General features: G+C 42.0%; 1 protein-coding gene across 2 annotated transcripts; it reads right to left on the reverse strand.

The window, feature by feature from the left end:
• Positions 1–1210: 1210 nt before the first annotated feature.
• Positions 1211–5464, reverse strand: LOC119287020 (uncharacterized protein At4g38062-like). 2 transcript variants are annotated; one of them, XM_037566500.1, is made up of 2 exons: positions 5341–5464; positions 1211–5092 (listed from the first exon to the last, which is right to left on the reverse strand). In XM_037566500.1, exon 2 carries the CDS (start codon positions 5085–5087, stop codon positions 1461–1463), a length of 3627 nt encoding a protein of 1208 aa, XP_037422397.1. In that variant the 5' UTR covers positions 5088–5092; positions 5341–5464; the 3' UTR covers positions 1211–1460. The 2 variants fall into 2 exon arrangements, with proteins under 2 accessions (XP_037422397.1, XP_037422396.1); XM_037566499.1 differs by lacking the exon at positions 5341–5464 and adding an exon at positions 5185–5276.
• Positions 5465–20914: the final 15450 nt, after the last annotated feature.

Consider the following 20914-nt stretch of genomic DNA (forward strand, 5'->3'; position numbering starts at 1 on the left):
AAGAAAGTGATCTTTTGTTTACACGGATCAAGAAACTGAATTATCGGAAACAAATACAGTTGACGAATTACAAGCAAGACAAACTCCAGGCTGCCACCTTTGGCCATTGATCAGCACAAGTAACGATCATGGTAGCATTTCTTTCCATAACAGTCAAAGCAATTCCAAACACGATAGCAAGTTTCATAGTGACCGAAAGAAGAGTAACGCGCCCAGCATCGGTGCCATTTCAGAGTATTTAAGTGAGATATCAAATTCATTTTTCAGAACAATGAAACAGAACCATGGAGGAGGCTGGCATAGAGTAAAAATAACACTCGAAACAGATAATGGCTCAAGGTACAATCAAAATGGACCAGCGGTTGCTTCATTTGCTTGCCGCGTATGATCTGGACCAGAAGACGAGAACACATGACAGTATCATCCTTCGCAAATTTACCAAAGTAACTTACCACCCACCCAAATCTATGTAACAAAGAACATACAAGATCAATACCTCTGATTGAGCAAGTAAATGGCCAAAACAATGAGTAGTGGCCGTAGAGAGATAATGGCCTGAGAAGCATGGAATGCCACCAGAGGTCGCTGTTTGAGAAATTGAGAAGTAACAAAGTGAACCTGGGGCAACACATTGAGTTATGTGTACTTTTTAAACCAGAATAAGTTATCTTTATTTTATTATGGAAATTATCATTATAGTGTATGTCGAACAATTAATTAATATGCAATGTAGAAGTAAATGTACAAAAAAAAATATAAAACGATTTCATTATCTTTGGTACAAGAATTGGAGTTAGCTTCAAAATGAAGACAGGTTATTATTACCCCAAAGTCATTCCTGTTGGATGAGACCACATTATCACCCAAGCTAAAACTGCAAAGCCAAATGGAGATCCTCATCCTCAGATGATTAGTATTGCCTTGCAGCCAGTTGTCCCAACATATCACAGAGAGATAAGAAAACAGAGACATCAAAAGATTCTACAGCACAAGTAATTGCTAAAATGTTCATCTGGTACCTGATTTCATAGTGAGGAGATACGCGGTTTTAACTCTTCAGACAGAGGGAGGCAGGAGAAAGAATGATGATTACCACTGTTTTTACCTTGTAATCCAGTAAATAGATGGCATAAATTCTCATCAATCATCAGCACCTTACAAATAACAACTCAGGATAACATAAAGTTATAAACAGGTGAGAACTTTGCACTTGCAAAAGATTAAGATAAGTTTATTAACCCAACTATTCAGCAGTAGATAATGGTACAGTTGTGGGTTATGGACTACAACAAACACATTCTATTTATTAGCCTGATTTTTTTAATTTAAAGGCAACTGGTGGACGAAATTTCGGATAAACATGGCCATTCTGTGTAAACAAAATAACACAGACGGCGGCAACAAGGAGGATACAGAGATTACAACAATGTCAGTGAACAATCTGACTTCACCTACCAAGACTAGTAGTTGTTCTCTTTTAGTGGTAACCTTCTATCTGGGAGAGCTGCAGATTTGTTCCTGGTCAGGGGCGAATGATTTCTCACGTTTGGTTTCTCTAAGCTAGGCATTTCTTTGCTGCTAGAACTCAAGAGAGGTTCCTCAATGTTAGCTTTCTGCATGATCCTTGCCAAGCTTGCCTTCAGATCTTCATCCGCATGAATTGCTGCTCCAATGTTGCAGGTGATTCCATTCAGCTCATCAACTAACTGTTTCCTTTCTTCAACAGCAACATTACATATATCCTTTGTTCTGGATTTCAACTCTTCCAAATGTTCTTCTAACATTTCTTTACTTTCCTCCAAATATTTCAGCTTATTTACTACTTCCAGATGCTCCTTTGCCTTCTCTAATATCTCCGCAGTGGTTTCAGCTTTGAGTTTCTCAAGAACATGCTTCAAATTGCTCGACTGTTCTTTCTCTAGAACTAATTTCATTTGCAGGGCCACCAGCTCTCTTTGGCACTCTTCAATGAGCATGTCTTTGAAATAACTGTCATGCTCTTGGATGAGATTCAGAGAATTCAGATTTTCCACAAAGCCATAAAGCTGCTGGACCTCAAGCTGAACTTCTGAGAGCTTTGATGCAGCAGCATCGAGAAGATGCTTTATGTTAAGTTGAACAGACTCAACAATTAGTTGAATGTCAGCTATAGCATTTTCCTTCTCTGCAATTAGCATATACCAATCTGCCTCCTCTTGATCAAATATTTCCATGACCTCATGCTCTCTGCGTGTGTATTTCTGCTCAAAAAAACCAAGCCTTGTTTCGAGCTCCAAGAGCTTTTTGTCAAAGACTTCAACAATTTCAGAGTACCTGTTGTTCACTTCTAGAATGGATTTCTTAACCTCTGACTTGATAAGACTGGCCACATCAAGTTTTTGACCCAAATTATCTTCTTCCAGCACACTGATGTATTGCTGAAGCTCCTCGATGTTCCTGTCTCTCTCATCAACTATGCTTGATAACTTATCCTTTTCTTCTCTAAGGGTGCCCTCAACTTCAAATTTGGCAACAAGAGAAAGAACCAGGTCGCTCTTTAGTGCACAATTTTCATCCTTATAGCCCTTGAGGTTAGTTTGCATGTCAACTTTTAACTTTTCCAAACACTCCAGTGCTTGCTTTTGCTGATGAAAATTGATCTTGAGTTGGTCCAGCTCTTCCTTCATCTCAGAAACGGCAGAGTTTGCTTCATTGAGAGCAACCGATAACTTCTCATTTTCTTCTGTGTGGATCTCCTCAGCTTTCATTTTAGCAATAGTCGCGACATCAAGATCCTTCTTCAATACATTGTTTTCATCCACATAGCCCTTGAGTTCAGTTTGCATGTCAACTTTTACTTTTTCCAAACACTCCACTGCTTTCTTTTGCTGATGAATATTGATCTTGAGTTGGTCCAGCTCTTCCTTCATCTCAGAAACAGCAAAGTTTGCTTCATTGAGAGCAAACAATAGCTTCTCCTTTTCTTCTGTGTGGATCTCCTCAGCTTTCATTTTAGCAATAGTCGCGACATCAAGATCCCTCTTCAATACATCATTTTCATCAATGTAGCCCTTGAGTTTAGTTTCCATATCAACTCTCAGCTCTTCCAGATGCTCTACTTCTTGCTTTTGCTGGTGAAGGGTGATTTCGTTCTCACAAATCTTGCTCTTACTCTCGGAAAGGGCACAGTTTGCTTCATTAAGAGCACCTAGTAACTTTTCCTTTTCTTCCCTGAGAGACACCTCAGCTCCAATTTTGGCGTTAAGAGCAACGTCCAGATCTCTCTTCAGTACATGGTTGTCATCCATATAACCCTTGAGTTCAGTCTCCAAGTCAACCTTTAGCTTTTCCAAATGCTCCACCGCTTGCTTTTGCTGATGGAGACTGATTTCGAATTGGCTCAGTTGGCTTTTCTGATCAGCAAGGTCACGGTGTGCTTCATCCAGATCACTTAAAGCTTTCCCCAATGCCTCCTGTAGGCTCTTTTCCTTCTCTGAAGTTTCTTCTTTTAAGCAGTGAACATTTCTTGATGCATTGTCCAGCATTTCTTTGTATGCCCCGAGTTGCCTTTGCATCTTTTCATGCTCCTGCTCCATACATTCTAGCTGTTCAATTCTTCCGCGCAGTGTCGCCATTACCTCCAATTGGTGTCCCTGTTCAGCTTGGGACTGAGCAATGACAAGGTTCTTTTCCTCCAATTGATTTTTCACAGCAGAGACATTCTGCTCAAAAAATTCACACTGCTGCTGCATATTCAGCTTTAAAGTATCAATACATGAGCAGGAATCATAGAACTTTGACTCTACAGCAAGACGGACTATTGAAGCTTCCAAGTTCTCTACAGTTTGGATCTCCAGTGAGCTATAACTGCTCAGCAACTCATTCTGCAACTGCCGGATTAGCATATCTTTGGAATCCAGCTGTGACAAGCACCCATCAAGATCATTCTCAAGCTTTCCCATCTGTGCTTTCCACTCTGTTTCTTTACGACTCAGTTTCTCAGTGCAGCTTCTATGTGTCTGCTCCAAAGCTCGGAATTTCTCCTGCAGGCCCTTCAACATCCCTGCAGCATCTGCACCACCGATCTGAGCCTCTTGGTACTCCTTCAGCGAAGACCGCAGGTCGTCATTTTCTTGATCAAGCCGCGCCTTACAATACTCCATCTCATTGAGCAGAGTGGATTTCTCAGCCAGTGAGCTCCTCAAGGATGCAATCTCACCGTCCCTCTTCGACGTCAGCAACTCAATGGTCGACCTGGCCTCCTCATACTCGGAAACCACATTGCCATACATGTGCCTCAAATCACACATCTCTGCTTCGAGCAGCTTCCTGCAGCCTTCCTCGTGGGCCAGCGCTTGGCTGCACATTTCGAGCCTCGACCGGAACTCCTCGGCCACCCTTGTCTTGGAATCCAACTTGGTCTCAAGAGCGCTGATCTGATCAGCCAAGGTTGATCGGTCGGAGCCCCACTGCCTCTCGGCGTCTCTGAACTCATCTCGGACCTTCTTGAGAGCCTCCTCGAGGTGCCGAAACTGCTCGGCCTTCCACTTGAGCTTGCCCTGGATGGCGGCCTTCTCCTCCTCCAGCTTGGCGAGGGTGTCGTCCCTCATCATGACCTCCCTCTGTGCCAAAGCCCTCTGTTCAGCCTCCGAGCACCTCTTCTCCTTCTCTGACAAGAGCCTCTTGAGCCTTGAAATCTCCTCGTTGCAGGAGCGCATGGCCACGTCCTGCTCCAGCCGCTTCACCTCGGACTCCTCCAGCGCGCCGACGAGCCCCCTCCTCTCGGCATCCCAGCCCTCGCCCCTCTCCCGGAGGCTGGCCTTGAGGCCGTCGTGGGCGGCGCAGAGGTGCCGGAAGGCCTGCTCCTTCTCCGCGAACCTGGCCCTGAGGCCCTCGCACGCCTCCCTGGCGGAGGACGCCTCCTGGCCCTTGACGGCGATCTCCCCCGCCTGCCGCTCGACCTCCGCCCTGGCCTCCCGCAGCCGCGCGGCCTGCTCGGCGGCCTCCCGCCTGAGCCCGTCGACGAGGGCCGACTTGGCGCGGCACTCGGCGGCGCGGGCCTCCGCCTCGCACCGCAGGCCGTCCAGCTCCTTGCTCATCTCCTCCATCTCGGCTGCCCAAATCAGAACAAAAAATCGTCAGTCAGGCACGCGGGGAGAAAATCGACGGAATCTCGCGGAAGGCGAGGCGAGGCGAGCGCGCCACCTTTCTGGGAGGAGCAGGTCGGGAAGAAGGAGTGGGACATGGGTGCGGGGGCTAGAGATCCGGCATGGACGGGGCGGAAACCCTAGAAGGGGGAGGGGACGGGGGACAGGGGAGGAAAGATTTGGAATTTGGGCGGCGCCGTTGCGATTTACTCACCTGGGGGCTTGGGGCGGACGGGACGGAGAGGCCGGCCGTCTTGTCAGTGGGTTCGGCGCGGCCGCGGCGGCGGGGGCGGAACTGATCTGGGCGGGCGGGCGGGCGTGGCGGCGGCCGGGTCGGGGGGCTCCGTCTGGCGCTGCTCGCCGTTCTCGGCTTTTGAATTTGGCCGCGCCGGGAGGGAGGAGGGGTGGTGGCCTAGCCGGTAGGCCGACAGTTCATCAATTTTGGATGAGTGAGTGGGCTGACAGTGGGGTCCACATGAATTTACCAAAAAGATGTGGTGAAATTTGCCGAATTTTCAGAATGGCTGGAAAATCTGAAGCGTTTACAGTACTAGTAAATGGCACGTGCTTTGCACGTGTAGCTTTATGAATGTAGACCAACATCACCAAGTGAACTTTGCAACTCAAAATAAGTAAAATACTCCCTCTGTCGCATATTTTAGTTATCGCTACAACGGATGTATCAACAACAACTAATATAGGACAAAGGGAATAAATAGTTACTCGCTCCAATCCGAATTAATTGACGTGACTTCTATGCAATGTCTTACTTACATTGTAAATAGGTTGCGTCAGTTAATTCGTATTGGATGGAGTATATTCTTTTTAAGACCGGATAGACGGCTTCCTGAGGTTGGCCTTTAACATAGCAAACCATCAATGTAGGAACACCCAAGGATTTTTTTTTTTGAGTTTCCTGAAATTCATAGTTTGACACACTTGTCTTCAAACAAAAAGAAAAAACAGAGGAAAAATATGTGCTCTTTGTGTTTGGTACTTGTACATATATCATCTACTTCAAAGCTCAAGCTTTGTCCTTCTTATCAGATTTTACAGAACAACATAAAAAATATACTTTAATGTGTAACAACATATTTACAAATTGCAACATAAAAGTTTCAGTTTTGATTAGGCTAAACTTCTTCGCAAAACAGATTTCCCTAGACAGCTGACATTCCCCAATTTTCAGAGACATTTCCTTCAAAAACCATTTGCTACTGCACCATTGTAGACATGATCAGCTCTTGACATTCTTCTAGAATAGGCATCCGCATGGACTTGGTGCTTTGCAAACCTGCCCAGTAATTACATTTGTAAGGGAAAAAAATATTATACCACAAGGATGCACTTGGACAAAAAAATGCAAGAGGAACAGAGACAATTCTATGCTTGCAGGTAGCACCTTAAGTTACATTCACACGCACAAGATTGCATGTTTCTAATGTCATGGAATCAAGCATGGATGCACATGTGTAATTTTTATGCTTGTAAACATAAAGAAACTTGCAGTATTAGAAGTAACAATGACTAATACACCAATACCTGTATGTAAATTACATCAAGACATCTTTGTAGACGATATTTTTGGTGCTTTTTCCCGATGAATCAATTTCCTTATTTGGCTTTGCAAGTATTCTTGTTGTTTGTCTTGACATCCCTCTTGATAAAGCAACATAGAGTTGACCATGAGAGAACACCGGCTCTGGAAGATAGATGCCAACATTTGGAATAGTTTGACCTTGAGCTTTGTTGATTGTCATTGCAAAGCTGAGTCGAATTGGAAATTGCTTTCTTTTAAACTTGAAGGGGAGTACATCATCTTCTGAAGGATATAGAGGAATTCGTGGAAGGAATACTCTTTTCTCAGCATGTTGCCCGCCAATTATTTCTGCATCAATAGCGTTCTCTTGAAATGCTCTGATAATAAGTCTTGTTCCATTGCACAATCCGTTAAAAGGATCTAGATTGCGAAGTAAAATCACAGGACAATTAATCTTCAGTCGAAGGACATGTGGAGGCAGGCCATTAGGTGTGAGTGAGTTTAGAAATTCAGGTGGGTAGTAGTTATGTGGATCATCCACTGCTGAATCAAAACTATAGTAGATTTGTTCTTCCCCAGGAAACCGATCAATAAGCTTCTCGTTTAGTTCATCAACATATTCATTCTTGGTGGAGAGAATGGCGCGAGTACTAATATAAGATGGTGATATTCCATTCTGGCCAAGTGAAGGAAAGATATCATTAATTAACTTACTGACAGAGTGTTTTGGATCTATGTATGGTACAACAATTTCATCTGGTAGGCGCACATAATCTTGGCCGATTGATTCTTCTGTACCATCATCAATTCTTAACAGAAAATCTGAGAACCATGGATCAGATTGTGCTCTCATATTACGCCATAGTTTTATTTGTTTTATACACCGCCAAAGATACGATTTCTTTAGTGTAGCATCTGTAATTTGTGCTCTTGTGCCTCGCCTCACTACAGGGAGAACTTGTCTGAAATCTCCTCCTAACACTATGACCTTTCCTCCAAATGGAGATAGAACACCAGTAATATCTTGCAAGGATCTATCAAGTGCCTCCACAGCTTGACGTTTTGTCATGGCTACTTCGTCCCAAATTATCAAGGACGCTCTCCGAAGCAACTCTGCAGTCCCACTCTGTTTACTGAAGCTGCACAAACTGTCATCATGAATATTTACTGGTATTTTAAATCTCGAATGTGCTGTCCTACCGCCCGGCATGATGGACGCAGCAATTCCAGATGTTGCAGTTGCAATTGCTATTAGCCCCACGGAACGCACTTTAGCGAGTAAAGCTTTATAGAGATGTGTCTTTCCTGTACCTCCTGGACCATCAATAAAGAATACCTTACTCTTCTTCTGTAGGACGTGATGCATTATCTCATCAAAGGCAAGTCTTTGCTCACAATTTAGTGTTGCATAAAGGTCCAGATGCTCTGGATCAATATTAATAGACATCTCTTCTATTACTTCTCTACAATTAGAGCCAGCCAACTCAGTGCCATCTAGCATTTCTGGAAGATCAAAGCAACTGATGTCCTTCCCCATTGAATATAGGATATCACTAATATCTCTAAGTACCATCTGCTCTATAGATTCTTTATCAGTTGCGCTGCCCTGCTGAAAATCATCAGCCATGGCCTCAAAATGCTTTTCCCATAATTCATGGACATTTTTTACCTCACAGAAAACCAATATTGTAGCAAAAAGCCTTCTAAAGGCAGAAGGCATTGCAAATGTCGCAGCCTCGCTCAGACAATCAGAAATACTACAATCAGCCTCAATCAGACCCCTTCTTTCTGCGGCCTCTCTAAAAGTGGCAAAAACAAAACCATCGACAGTCCGTAAATCCTCAAAAGATGTAGCCCCTCTCACATGATTTAGTAGTATCCTCAAGTAATAGCGTTCTCCTTCAGCTGGGTGTGCAACGACAAGTCTCCCTACTTGTATTCTCTGTTTGCGACGTTTCCAGCTCTTGGTACTATTATTCCATACAAAAAATTCTGGAAATTCCTTGTATAAGAAATTCCTGGCATAACTATCAATAGAGTTCATTCTGAAGTATTCAGTTAGCATTGTTCTCGAAGACGATCCTTTGCAGACCACATCCTCTAATTTTTCTGAATATTTATAGTGAACGAGGTGCATATTTGGCAGATGGACTTGTAGCTGTATAACTGATGGATACATCTCACTAAGGTTGAAAGAGTAAATCCTCCAGATTGCTTCCGGAGGTGAAATAAACCTTGCATCTCTATACTCACGAATTTCATTAATAACTGCATCATCTTCTGCGGCTTCGATGACAATGGAGGCACGATCATGACCTTTGTAGATGTATTTGAATAAATATTTCACAGCCTTGACGCTAGAGCAAACTTCAATATTTATATGGCAATTGTATCGAATAAGTAAATAGGGATTGTATGGGACAACCCATCTATTATCCAAAACTGCACCCCTGATGCGCACTCGACGGCCGTCATTCCTGCGCCTATAAATTGGATAAGAGTCCTCTCCTTGTTGTGTAGTCTCTGCGAAATGTCGAGGATAATGATACCGACAACTTCCATTTTCCATGCAAGGATTATTTATGTTGAGAACTCCACATGGGCCGTGCATCATGTGCTTAATAACTAAATCATGCAACATAGGATATTTATCATTATCAGGAATTTCAGCTGATATTATCTCATCATATTGGTCCGGATTAGTTATCTTGTAGTTTGATTTCAGAATTATTAAAAAATGTGCATGTGGTAGACCTCTTTTCTGAAATTCAATTACGTGCACATGTGCAGCAACTTCACCAAAGAATTTCTTCTTAAACAAAAGATCCTTTAAATCCTCCAATTTTGCCTTGAAGACTCGTGCTACCAAGTCCGGCCTGTCTTGTGGTGATTGACCTTCTGCTAGTTCTCTAGTTATCTCTTCCCAATGTGGGTTGCAAGTCATTGTAAGGAATATGTCTGGTTTCCCAAACCGTTGGACCAAAGCCATTGCATCCAGATATCTTCGACGCATATCTCTTGGTCCTCCGATAAATGATGGGGGAAGCACAATGCGCCTACCTGTCATGCACCCACGTGTTTCACCGGCAACAATGCTATCGACCAATCCTTGATACAAATCTGCTCTGATGAGAACCTGAGTTGATGGCTTTGACAAGAATGCCAATCTTATTGATTCAATCTTAATGTACATATCAACTATATATTGTTGAGTCAATCGCCTTCCAAAGAGTAAGATGTTAAACTTCCCAGGTCTAATTTGCAGCTTGAAACAATAATATTCTCTTGGTGAGATGCAAGAACCAGAACTATTCTCTAGCATTCCTACAGAATCCAAAATAATATATGATTATTAAATAGTTCTAGAAACTAAAACTTTGAGCATGTAACCAATTAATGTATGATGGAAACTTACCTTCTATATCAAAATCATTTGCTTGATTGTCTATTATTTTCCTAGCATGTCGACTTAATCTGGGCAGATCCAAGTTCCATCCGACCTCTCCGTTTGGGAAAAACAACGGATATGATAGTGGATCATAGCAACCATGATATGCTTTTATATATTGTGGACGGTTTGATACACCATAAATCATGATACTTCTATCAAAATGACCTCGAGGATCGCTTCCCTCGACCCAAATTGCTGCCACCTGTGATGCTGTCGGAGCATTATATACTCTCTGGTCTAAAGCAATATTTGTGTTGAGCTCAATCCTATACTCGCAAAGGTTTGGAATGGAGCCGAGACTTCTAAAGATATGGACATAAGGATTAGATGAGAGTATGCCCAACAATTTTCTGACGAGATCTTTATCAAGGTTAGGTGAATGACGAAATCTTTGCTGTAAATCTGCATCAGTGTCATAAAAGTACAGTTGTAGATGCTTGGGCCCATCATCCTTTGGCACTAATTGGTCAATTCGATGATAAATTTGACCTTGCGCGCGGAATGTGTAAACTCCAGATCTGTTATTGCAAAAACGTTGATCCAAGACAACACCAAGAGATGTAAAGGAGAAGTGAGAATTGAAGTAACGTATGTTATCCCGGAAATACTTCGCATCTGGATCTTGGCTGCTGTACAGTCGACGTAATTCATCAGGGACTGGTGGAGTTACTATTTTAACTTTTCCACCCATGCAACAAAACGTTGGTTTCTCATACTGGAACCTTTTTGCATTGCAATGCCTACAGTCAGGAACTGGATCTAGAAGATGATAATCAGTGGGTAAATTTTGATATATATGATCATATGGATCTGCCTGAATGCAACTTTGGGCATTATTATTTTCTAAATACGACTGAAATTCAAAACCTGCATTTTTATTAGGCTAGATTAGAAATACAAATCATATTTAAAAGTAATATTGTCGATTAAGTACAGTAATACTTACCATGCCCACTAAACATACGAATTTCTTCATCAGGGTCATCATTATATCCAAGCATTTCTCCTGTTTCCCCAATGTTATCTGTTGATTGTCGAATCATCATATACGTCACACAATGTTTTATATGGACCAATATAATAGATAAATGCTAGTTGGTACTGATTACCTTGAATGGCAGGAAAAGAATCCTTTGGCAGGTAGATGAGATCTTCATGTTGACGGCTGGTATGACCTTGTAGTTGCACATGAGTATATCCAACTGTATTTTGTAAATTACTACTGATTGCCCCATCAGATGTATCTTGTGCATGGCTGCAACTTGCGCCTTGAGACTTTCTTCTTCTTTTATACTCACGGCCTCTTTGTAAATATGCTTCTTTTTGTTCAGGTGCCAATTGGGAATACCAGCTAGTGCCGTGTCGCCGCTTACATCCATTGTTATTTTTTTGCGCATCAATTACAGCTTGGCCTTCCGAAGCAATAGGAGATACAGAAATTCCAGATGGACTGATCTTCAGCCGAGTACCCTTTTTTGGGTGGCACATGTTTGGCTGAACAAGGATGCTTTGGTCAGATGCAGACACATCATAACTATCGACTGTTGTCACTGTTTTTGACATTACAACAAACAAATTAGTCTGTAATATTAGTAAACAGAAATGTATTAGTACTGAATTAATATATTTTTATCAACCTCGTTTCCTTTTTGTCAGACACCTACTTTGATGGACCCCTGAACTGTGTGTCATAGAACCTGAAAATGGAAGGCTTTCTTGTTCTTGTAACATAGTCACGGCTACTTCTTTCCCTGGCACACAAATTGCAGACTAATGTCACCACCTAATCATGTATAATGAAGATGCTTATTTTACTTATCATCACACAACAAAGTACCTTCTGGCGTCGTAGAAGATTCAGTTGGCAAGTGTGTGTTATCATTGGTACTCATACTGGTCTCCCCTCTTACGGGTTGCACAGTCTTACTAATTGCACTGTCACCTCGCTTGATTCGTTTGTACTCACGATTCCTTTTCAAATAAGCTTCTCTCTGTTGTGGCGTCATCTGCATATACCTAACCCGATCACGGTAACGTTTGCGTTGAGAAGGATCCGTTGGTACAGCACCGGTTTGTTCAGTTAGGTGACGATATTGATCTACAATCATCAGCTTAATGAGACACACACAAGAAAAGATTGGTACTAAACTGGAATTTACATTTCAGGGCATGCAGAGAGAGAGAGAGAGGGGGAGAGAGAGAGAGAGAGAGAGAGACAGAGAGAGACAGAGAGAGAGAGAGAGAGAGAGAGAGAGAGAATGTTCTTTAGCCAACAATCATTTTTTCATGGGTAAACAGAAAATATGAATTCATTATCGCAGTTGATGTCCGTCAGTAATGAGTGTCAATCATATTTCTATCAAAATAAATATTTTAAATGTGAACAATGAAATGGCCCAAATAAAATAGCAGAGTCATAAAAAATCAAGAAAAATAATCAAATCATCTTTCGTGACACACTTATCTCAAAACATAGTAGCTTTTGTAGTCTACGTACAGAATCTGCAACTTACACTGGCTTAGTCAAAAACGCAAACACCTTGCACGCAAAGAAATAGCCAAGAAAATCAACAAGGTATAACCAGCTAATCCTAATGACAGGAAGCAATCTGACATAAAGGAATTCTCCAAACTCATAACCATCGACAGAAAAAGAAAAACGGGAATGTAGAGAAGGAGCAACTCACCTGTGCTTTCCTCCCGTGCTGTTGGCCGTCCGCACAAAGAATGTGTATTGTACATGGCGGCTTGCCGGTGTACGGCGCGGCTGGAGAGAGCGAAGAGACGAAGACGCGCGAATCTGAATGAACGGAGACGGGGCGCAAGAGTGGCACACTTCAGAACAACCAAGCCCTGCGATCTCAATAGCAAGGTCGTCAAAGAGTTGAGGTACTCTGCAAGCAGATGGAAATGGAATTTTAGCAAGATGTGAGTGGGGAGATACAGGCAATGGGAGACAACGGGGATGGAGTTGTGGCAGGATGATAGCCTTGGGCTAGCCCGGGATGAAGGTTTTTGTTTTTTCCTTTTGAAATCGGGATGAAGCTTGAAGGTATGCAGTCTTTTCCGTTCCAGCAGAGCGCGCGCGCAGGGCTCTGTTTCAATTAAATTATTCCAAACGTCGTGAGCCGTGGAGCTATCGGGAAGGTGCGAGTAGCTTCCGAATGCGCGAGCGCGTGGGAGACAGCGCGGGAAGGGAGTGGTGACGAATCCAACTGATTGCAGCCGTCCGATTCAGTGAAGCTAAGGGCTGATGAAGGGTGGATAAGGGGATATGTGGTGAAATCAACGGCTAGAAGTGAGTTTGTGTTACTTGGCGGGAAACAAGAGTGGAGTGTAAATCCAATTTCAAAACTGATGCATTATAGTAGTAGAGAAAAATCATAAATGGTTTCCTTATTGTTCCGGCAAATTTCAACCAAATGTGGCGGAAGTGCAAGAGAAATCAAATCATTACGGGTTCTCTTAACTACTCTCTCCGTTTCGAATTACTTGATACATCCATTTTTGCGACGAGTAATTTGGAACGGAGGGAGTACGTAGTTTTGGGCGAAATCTCAAAGTTTTCTAAAGAAAAAGAAACAAATATGGAAGACTCAAGTACATCAGAATTATGTACTAAAGTTTTGTACTAAAATAAATGACTCAGTTTTGTATTAAAGTTTCTGATGTTGAGTCTTTCATACTTGTTTCTTTTTCCCCTTGGACTAGTTTTGGGCAAAATCATCAAAGTTTCAAAGTAGGAGAGAGCTCCTCCCGCGCCGGCCTCTCTCTCTCTCTATTTTGAGTAGTATTTTTAGAGATTATAATATAGACTACGTACAAAGTAAAATGAGTAAATCTACATTCTAAAATACGCCTATATACATTTATACGTAGTCTATATGGAAATCTTAAAAAAAAACTTATATTTAGCAAAGGAGGGAGTAGTAGCTTACCACTCGATGTCATGTGGTAAAAGAAAATACCCTCTGTACTACTACCAGTAGTAAATAAAAGAGGACCACCACGTAGTATGTTTCATGGGACACAAGGGCCACTACATTTTTTTTTGAGCATCAGTACAAACACAAGCGCTCATATACACGCGCATACACTCATCCTTATGAATGCACATACGCACACTCTACCCCTATGAGCACCTCCGAGAGACTGAGCCGGCATATCATCTTGACATTTACGAAGTCATCGTAGGCGCCTCATCGTCGACGGGAACGTCTCCTCCCACTGGAAGCGCATCGCCGGAAATCCTAAAATAAATCCAAGAAAAATGCGAGCATCAGGATTTGAACCCTGGTGGGTTGGGAATACCTATGTTTACCTAACCAACTCAACCACAGGTTGATTCGCACAAGGGCCACTACATTGAATTACCTGCTTTCCGGTGGTTGCATTGCACCGTGACAAATAATCAAGTTCTTTTTAGTACGCAAAAAAACAATTGTTGGAAAAGCTACTCTCTCATTGTCTGTTAGGAAAAGAAAATTTTGTATAAAAAACTATCCAAATGTAGAAAAACAAAAGGAGAAAGAAAAAGGGAAGAAAACAACTATGGAGAAAAGGTTGTCGGACCAAGAGTGAATGCTATGTGTCTCCTGCCATTTTGGTTGTCTTCATTTAAGCCAGGGTAAGATTAAGAATGGTAGAGATACAAGAGCTATATCTCGCTTACAGCGGTATCTTTTTTTCTCGAGGCAGCTCATATCGAGATGGAAGGATCTTTCGAAATCACTAATTAAGGAGTACTCGTTGCAAAGAACACTTCACTTTCTCAGGTCGCGACAAGTGACGCACATACAGGGTCGGGGGGCTTCGTTTGGCGCTGCTCGTCGTTCTCGGCTTTTGAATTTGGCCGCGCTGGGAGGGAGGAGGGGTGGTGGCCTAGCCGGTAGGCTGACAGTTCATCAATTTTCGATGAGTGAGTGGGCTGACAGTGGGGTCCACATGAATTTACCAAAAAGATGTGGTAAAATTTGCCGAATTTTCAGACTGGCTGGAAAATTTGAAGCGTTTACAATAAAAAAATCATAAATGGCTTCCTTATTGTTCCGACAAATTTCAACCAAGTGTGGCCGAAGTGCAAGAGAAATCAAGTCGTCACGGATTCTCTTAACTAGTTTTGGGCGAAATCTCAAAGTTTTCTAAAGAAAAAGAAACAAGTATGAAAGACTCAAGTACATTAGAATTATATGTATCCTTAATATTAGGAGAAAGTTTTCTAAAGAAAAAGAAACAAGAAACAAGTATGAAAGACTCAAATACATTAGAATTATGTATCGGAGAGAGCTCCTCCCGCGCCGGACACTCTCTCTCTCTCTCTCTCTTTCTTTCTCGCTAGATATTTTGACTAGTCTTTTAAAGACTGCGTACGAAGCAAAATGAATGAATCTACACTATAAAATATGTCTATATACACTATATGGAAATCTTAAAAAAAAACCTTATATTTAACAAGGGAGGGAGTAGTAGCTTAGCACTCGATGTCATGTGGTAAAAAGAATACCCTCTGTACTACTAGCAGTAGTAAATAAAAGAGGACCACCACGTATGTTTCATGGGACACAGGGGCCACTACATTGAATTACCTCTTCCGGTGGTTGCATTTGCACCGTGGCATTGTGAGCCCAGGAGGAGACGTTTTAAATTGACGGTGCGCCCGACCATACAAATAATCAAGTTTTTTTAGTATGCAAATAATCAAGTGTTGGAAAAGCTACTCTCTCATTGTCTGTTAGGAAAAAAAAATTTGTATAAAAAACTATCCAAATGTACAAAAACAAAAGGAGAAAGAAAAATGGAAGAAAAACAACTATGGAGGAAAGGCTGTCGAACCAAGAGTGAATGCTATGAGTCTCCTGGCATTTTGGTTGTCTTCATTTAATCAATTTTCTTTGTTTTCTCTCGGTTTTTACTGGGTTTTCTCTTTAGTTTTCTTTGCTTATTTTCTTTATTTTCATTGTGTTTCTTTTCTTTTATTTCCTATTATCTTTGTTGCTTTATCAGTTTTCATTATCTTTGTTTTTTCCTTTGCCAGTTTTTTATTTCTCTTTTCTATAGAACAAAAACATTTTAATACACATTTACCATTTTTTAAATACATGAAAAAAAATCTCTGTACACGTTGAACAATTATTTCAAATACATAATTAGTATTTTTCCCAAACATATATTTTGATGTCAGCTCTTTTTCATACACATTTTACATTTTTCGTATACATCAAGAACATTTTTCAAATACACGTTTAACATTTTTCAAATACACGATTACCATATTTGAAAACTTATACTTTTTTATGTCTATTATTTTCATACACACTGTAGCATATTTTTTATGCATCAGGGATATTACTTAAATATAGGTTTAATATTTTTCAAATAAATGATTACATTTTCTAAAGGATATAAATTTTATGTCTACTTCTTTCAAACACGTTGTACATTTTTTGCATACACCGGGAACAGTTTTTAGATACATGTTTAACATTTTCCAAATACATGATCAATATTTTTTCATATATGTTTTGATATCTATTTTTTCACGCAAAATGTATAATTTTTGTATACATTAGAAACATTTATTTTATACGCATTAAACATTTTTTTAATGTGTGGTTAACATTTTTCATTTCTGTGTATAAAGTGATTTTTATGATGGATATATTAGAGAATTTTGTAGTATAAACAAAAGTGAAAAAATAAAGCAAAAGTGAAAAAATGAAACAAAAATGTGAAAAATGGAAGAAGAAAAAACGTTGAAGGGTTGTGGTCCACGCTGGGCCAACCCATTCTGGTGGTCGCTGATGCGATGCTGCTCTGCTTCTCTCTATAAGCGAGACATGGCCACACCCTGGTAGAGACTAGGAAAATGGTTTTCAAGTGAGCCAATGAAAAGAACCATTAGATATCGGTCTGTTATACCTAGTGGCAGACACACTATAAGCGACAATCTCATTTGAGATTGTAAAAAAAAAGTTTAAATCCACCTCCTCATCCACATTTGTGTTTTTTGCATCCTGCCAGACTGCAAACCAAAGCCTCGAAGCTAAAACTTTTTAACGCCGCCTCTAGGTTTGGAGGCAGCATCAAGGCAATAAGAAAAATAAAATGTGGGTCATTTGTCAATCTGATGGTTACCAACTCCTCCCGACCAGCTTTCCCTTCTTCCTCCTCCCATGCACATGTTTTCTTCTATGGACTGATTTTGCATGCCTCAATTGCATTGGAATTTAAACATCCACTCAAAACTATTTAACATGTTGATGTAGGACCGACACATTTTTTATGTGTTTCTTTTTCTTGGTGATCCATCGAAACGACAAATATTGCTCTTTCACAGTTCTTTGTTTTGCACTTGCAAACTTTGTCAGATTCATGTGATTTCATAACCCCATGTTTCTCAAACATGTGATCCAAAGAGGCCCTAACACTATAAATGCGGAAGTCAATAAATATTTTTCAAGTCATTTATTATTTTGTTTTATTTCTTTTCTTTTTATTTGCATTAACTCACATGCCATCACTAAGCAATTATACCACCTACTATGTACGAATATGATATTGCTTGCTTGACACCTATTTTTCAATTTTTAATGCATGTATATTCCCACCTTTGCTATATAAAGTGTCCAAAGATGAAGCGCCAGACCAATAAGAAAAGAAGAACAGGAGAGAAGCACACATAGAGAAAAAAAAATCTACGATCGCAATTAAGAGAGACCCGAGTAGCATCACCTAATGTTCTGTTGTCTTCATCTATCCATGCTGCTTAAGGATGAGAGGCATCAAGGAAAGGATTCTTGCACTGTTAGCCTAAGCTAGACTGACTTGTGGTTTTCTCTAAAAAAAAAAATAGACATCAGATTCCCTAGCAATGCAGTATTGTGTTTTTCTTTTTTGCGGGTAGCAATGCAGCATAGTTGATAGAGTTTTTTTTGTGTTTATTGGATTCGGCTTTGCAGCAAAGAATTGGCCTTTTGTGTTTATTGGATTCGGCTTTGCAGCAAAAAAATCAGTTTTTTGTGTTTATTGGATTCGGCTTTGCAGCAAAGAATCATTGAATTGTAGGTACATCCGGGTGTTCTCTGACTATTTGGTGGCGTTGCCTCCAAAATACAAAAGAAGTACTAAGGACTTGTTTCGTTGGTGACTAATTTTGGCATTGTTTACCATGCTATTTTTGCTTTACTTGTCTTACCTTAGGTGTTCAGAATCTTAGCCACACTATTGCTTTCTTAAGGGAACTTTACCACACTTTTTATGTGTATGACATATTGGTTTATTTCTCACAAAAAGAATCTTTGCTTAAACATGGTTAAAATCAAACACATACTAGTACTAGCTAAGTTGATTAAAGTACCTAACTTAAAACGTGACATAGTGTGGCAAGACGTGACTAGGAACCAGACAACGCCTTATTGTTGCACGTCTCTCGCCAAATTCTCCCGCTCTCTATTGTGCCAGTGACGCCCAGCTATACTAATAACTTCCAAAAAGGCCACGACGCCGATCCATTCCTACCAGCGACCACTGTTGGGGAACGTTGCAGAAAACAAAAATTTTCCTACGGTTTCACCAAGATCCATCTATGAGTTCATCTAGCAACGAGTGATCGGATTGCATCTACATACCTTTGTAGATCACGCGCGAAAGCGTTCAAAGAACGGGGATGAGGAAGTCGTACTCGACGTGATCCAAATCACCGGAGATCCTAGCGCCGAACGGACGGCACCTCCATGTTCAACACACGTACGGTCAGCATGACATCTCCTCCTTCTTGATCCAGCAAGGGGGAAGGAGAGGTTGAGGAAGATGGCTCCAGCAGCAGCATGACGGCGTGGTGGTGGTGGAGCAGCAGTACTCCGGTAGGGCTTCGCCAAGCTCGTGACGGAGGATGAGATGTGTTGGGGAGGGGAGGGGCTGCGCCTTGGATGTCCTCTGCAGCCCTCCCCTCACCCCTCTATTTATAGGGGAAGGGGGAAGGGGGATGGCCCCCTCTAGATGAGATCTAGAGGGGGGGTGGCGGCCAAGGGGAGGGGGGCTTGCCCCCCAAGCAAGGGGGCGCCCCCCCTTAGGGTTTCCCCCAACCCTAGGCGCATGGGCCCTAGGGGGAGTGGCGCCCCAGCCCACTTTGGGCTGGATCCCTTCCTCATACAACCCATAAGGCCCTCCGGGAGAGGTGGCCCCTCCCGATGGACCCCCGGAACCCCTCCGGTGGCCCCGGTACAATACCGATATGCCCCCGAACCTTTCCGGTGACCGTATGACAACTTCCCATATATAATTCTTTACCTTCGGATTATTCCGAAACTCCTCGTGACGTCCAAGATCTCATCCGGGACTCCAAACAACTTTCGGATTACTGCATACTCATATCTATACAACCCTAGCGTCACCGAACTTTAAGTGTGTAGACCCTACGGGTTCGGGAGACAAGCAGACATGACCGAGACGACTCTTTGGTCAATAACCAACAGCGGGATCTGGATACCCATGTTGGCTCCCACATGCTCCTCGATGATCTCATCGGATGAACCACGATGTTGAGGACCTAATCAATCCCGTACTCAATTCCATTTGTCAATCGGTACGTTACTTGCCCGAGACTCGATCGTCGGTATCCCAATACCTTGTTCAGTCTCGTTACCGGCAAGTCACTTTACTCGTACCGTAATGCATGATCCCGTGATCAACCACTTGATCACATTGAGCTCATTATGATGATGCATTACCGAGTGGGCCCAGAGATACCTCTCCGTCATACGGAGTGACAAATCCCAGTCTCGATTCGTGCCAACCCAACAGACACTTTCGGAGATACCTGTAATGTACCTTTATGGTCACCCAGTTACGTTGTGACGTTTGGCACACCCAAGGCACTCCTACGGTATCCGGGAGTTGCACAATCTCATGGTCTAAGGAAATGATACTTGACATCCAGAAAAGCTACAGAACGAACTACACGATCTTTGTGGTATGCTTAGGTTTGGGTCTTGTCCATCACATCATTCTCCTAATGATGTGATCCCGTTATCAATGACATCCCCATGTCCATAGCCAGGAAACCATGACTATCTGTTGATCAACGAGCTAGTCAACTAGAGGCTCAGTAGGGACACATTATGGTCTATGTATTCACACATGTATTACGATTTCTGGACAATACAATTATAGCATGAATAATAGACAATTATCATGAACAAGGAAATATAATAATCATTTTATTATTGCCTCTAGGGCATATTTCCAACAGTCTCCCACTTGCACTAGAGTCAATCATCTAGTTACATTGTGATGAATCGAACACCCATGGAATTCTGGTGTTGATCATGTTTTGCTCTAGGGAGAGGTTTAGTCAACAGATCTGCTACATTCAGGTCCGTATGTACTTTACAAATCTCTATGTCTCCATTTTGAACACTTTCACGAATGGAGTTGAAGCGACGCTTGATATGCCTGGTCTTCCTGTGAAACCCGGGCTCCTTGGCAAGGGCAATAGCTCCAGTGTTGTCACAGAAGAGAGTCATCGGGCCCGACGCATTGTGTATGACTCCTAGGTCGGTAATGAACTCCTTCACCCAGACTGCTTCGTGTGCTGCCTCCGAGGCTGCCATGTACTCCGCTTCATATGTAGATCCCGCCACAACGCTTTGCTTGCAACTACACCGGCTTACTGCCCCACCATTCAAAATATACACGTATCCGGTTTGTGACTTAGAGTCATCCAGATCTGTGTCGAAGCTAGCATCGACGTAACCCTTTACGACAAGCTCTTCGTCACCTCCATAAACGAGAAACATT

The sequence above is a fragment of the Triticum dicoccoides genome, chromosome 4A (genome assembly GCF_002162155.2).
Source record: "Triticum dicoccoides isolate Atlit2015 ecotype Zavitan chromosome 4A, WEW_v2.0, whole genome shotgun sequence".
Lineage (NCBI taxonomy): Eukaryota > Viridiplantae > Streptophyta > Magnoliopsida > Poales > Poaceae > Triticum > Triticum dicoccoides.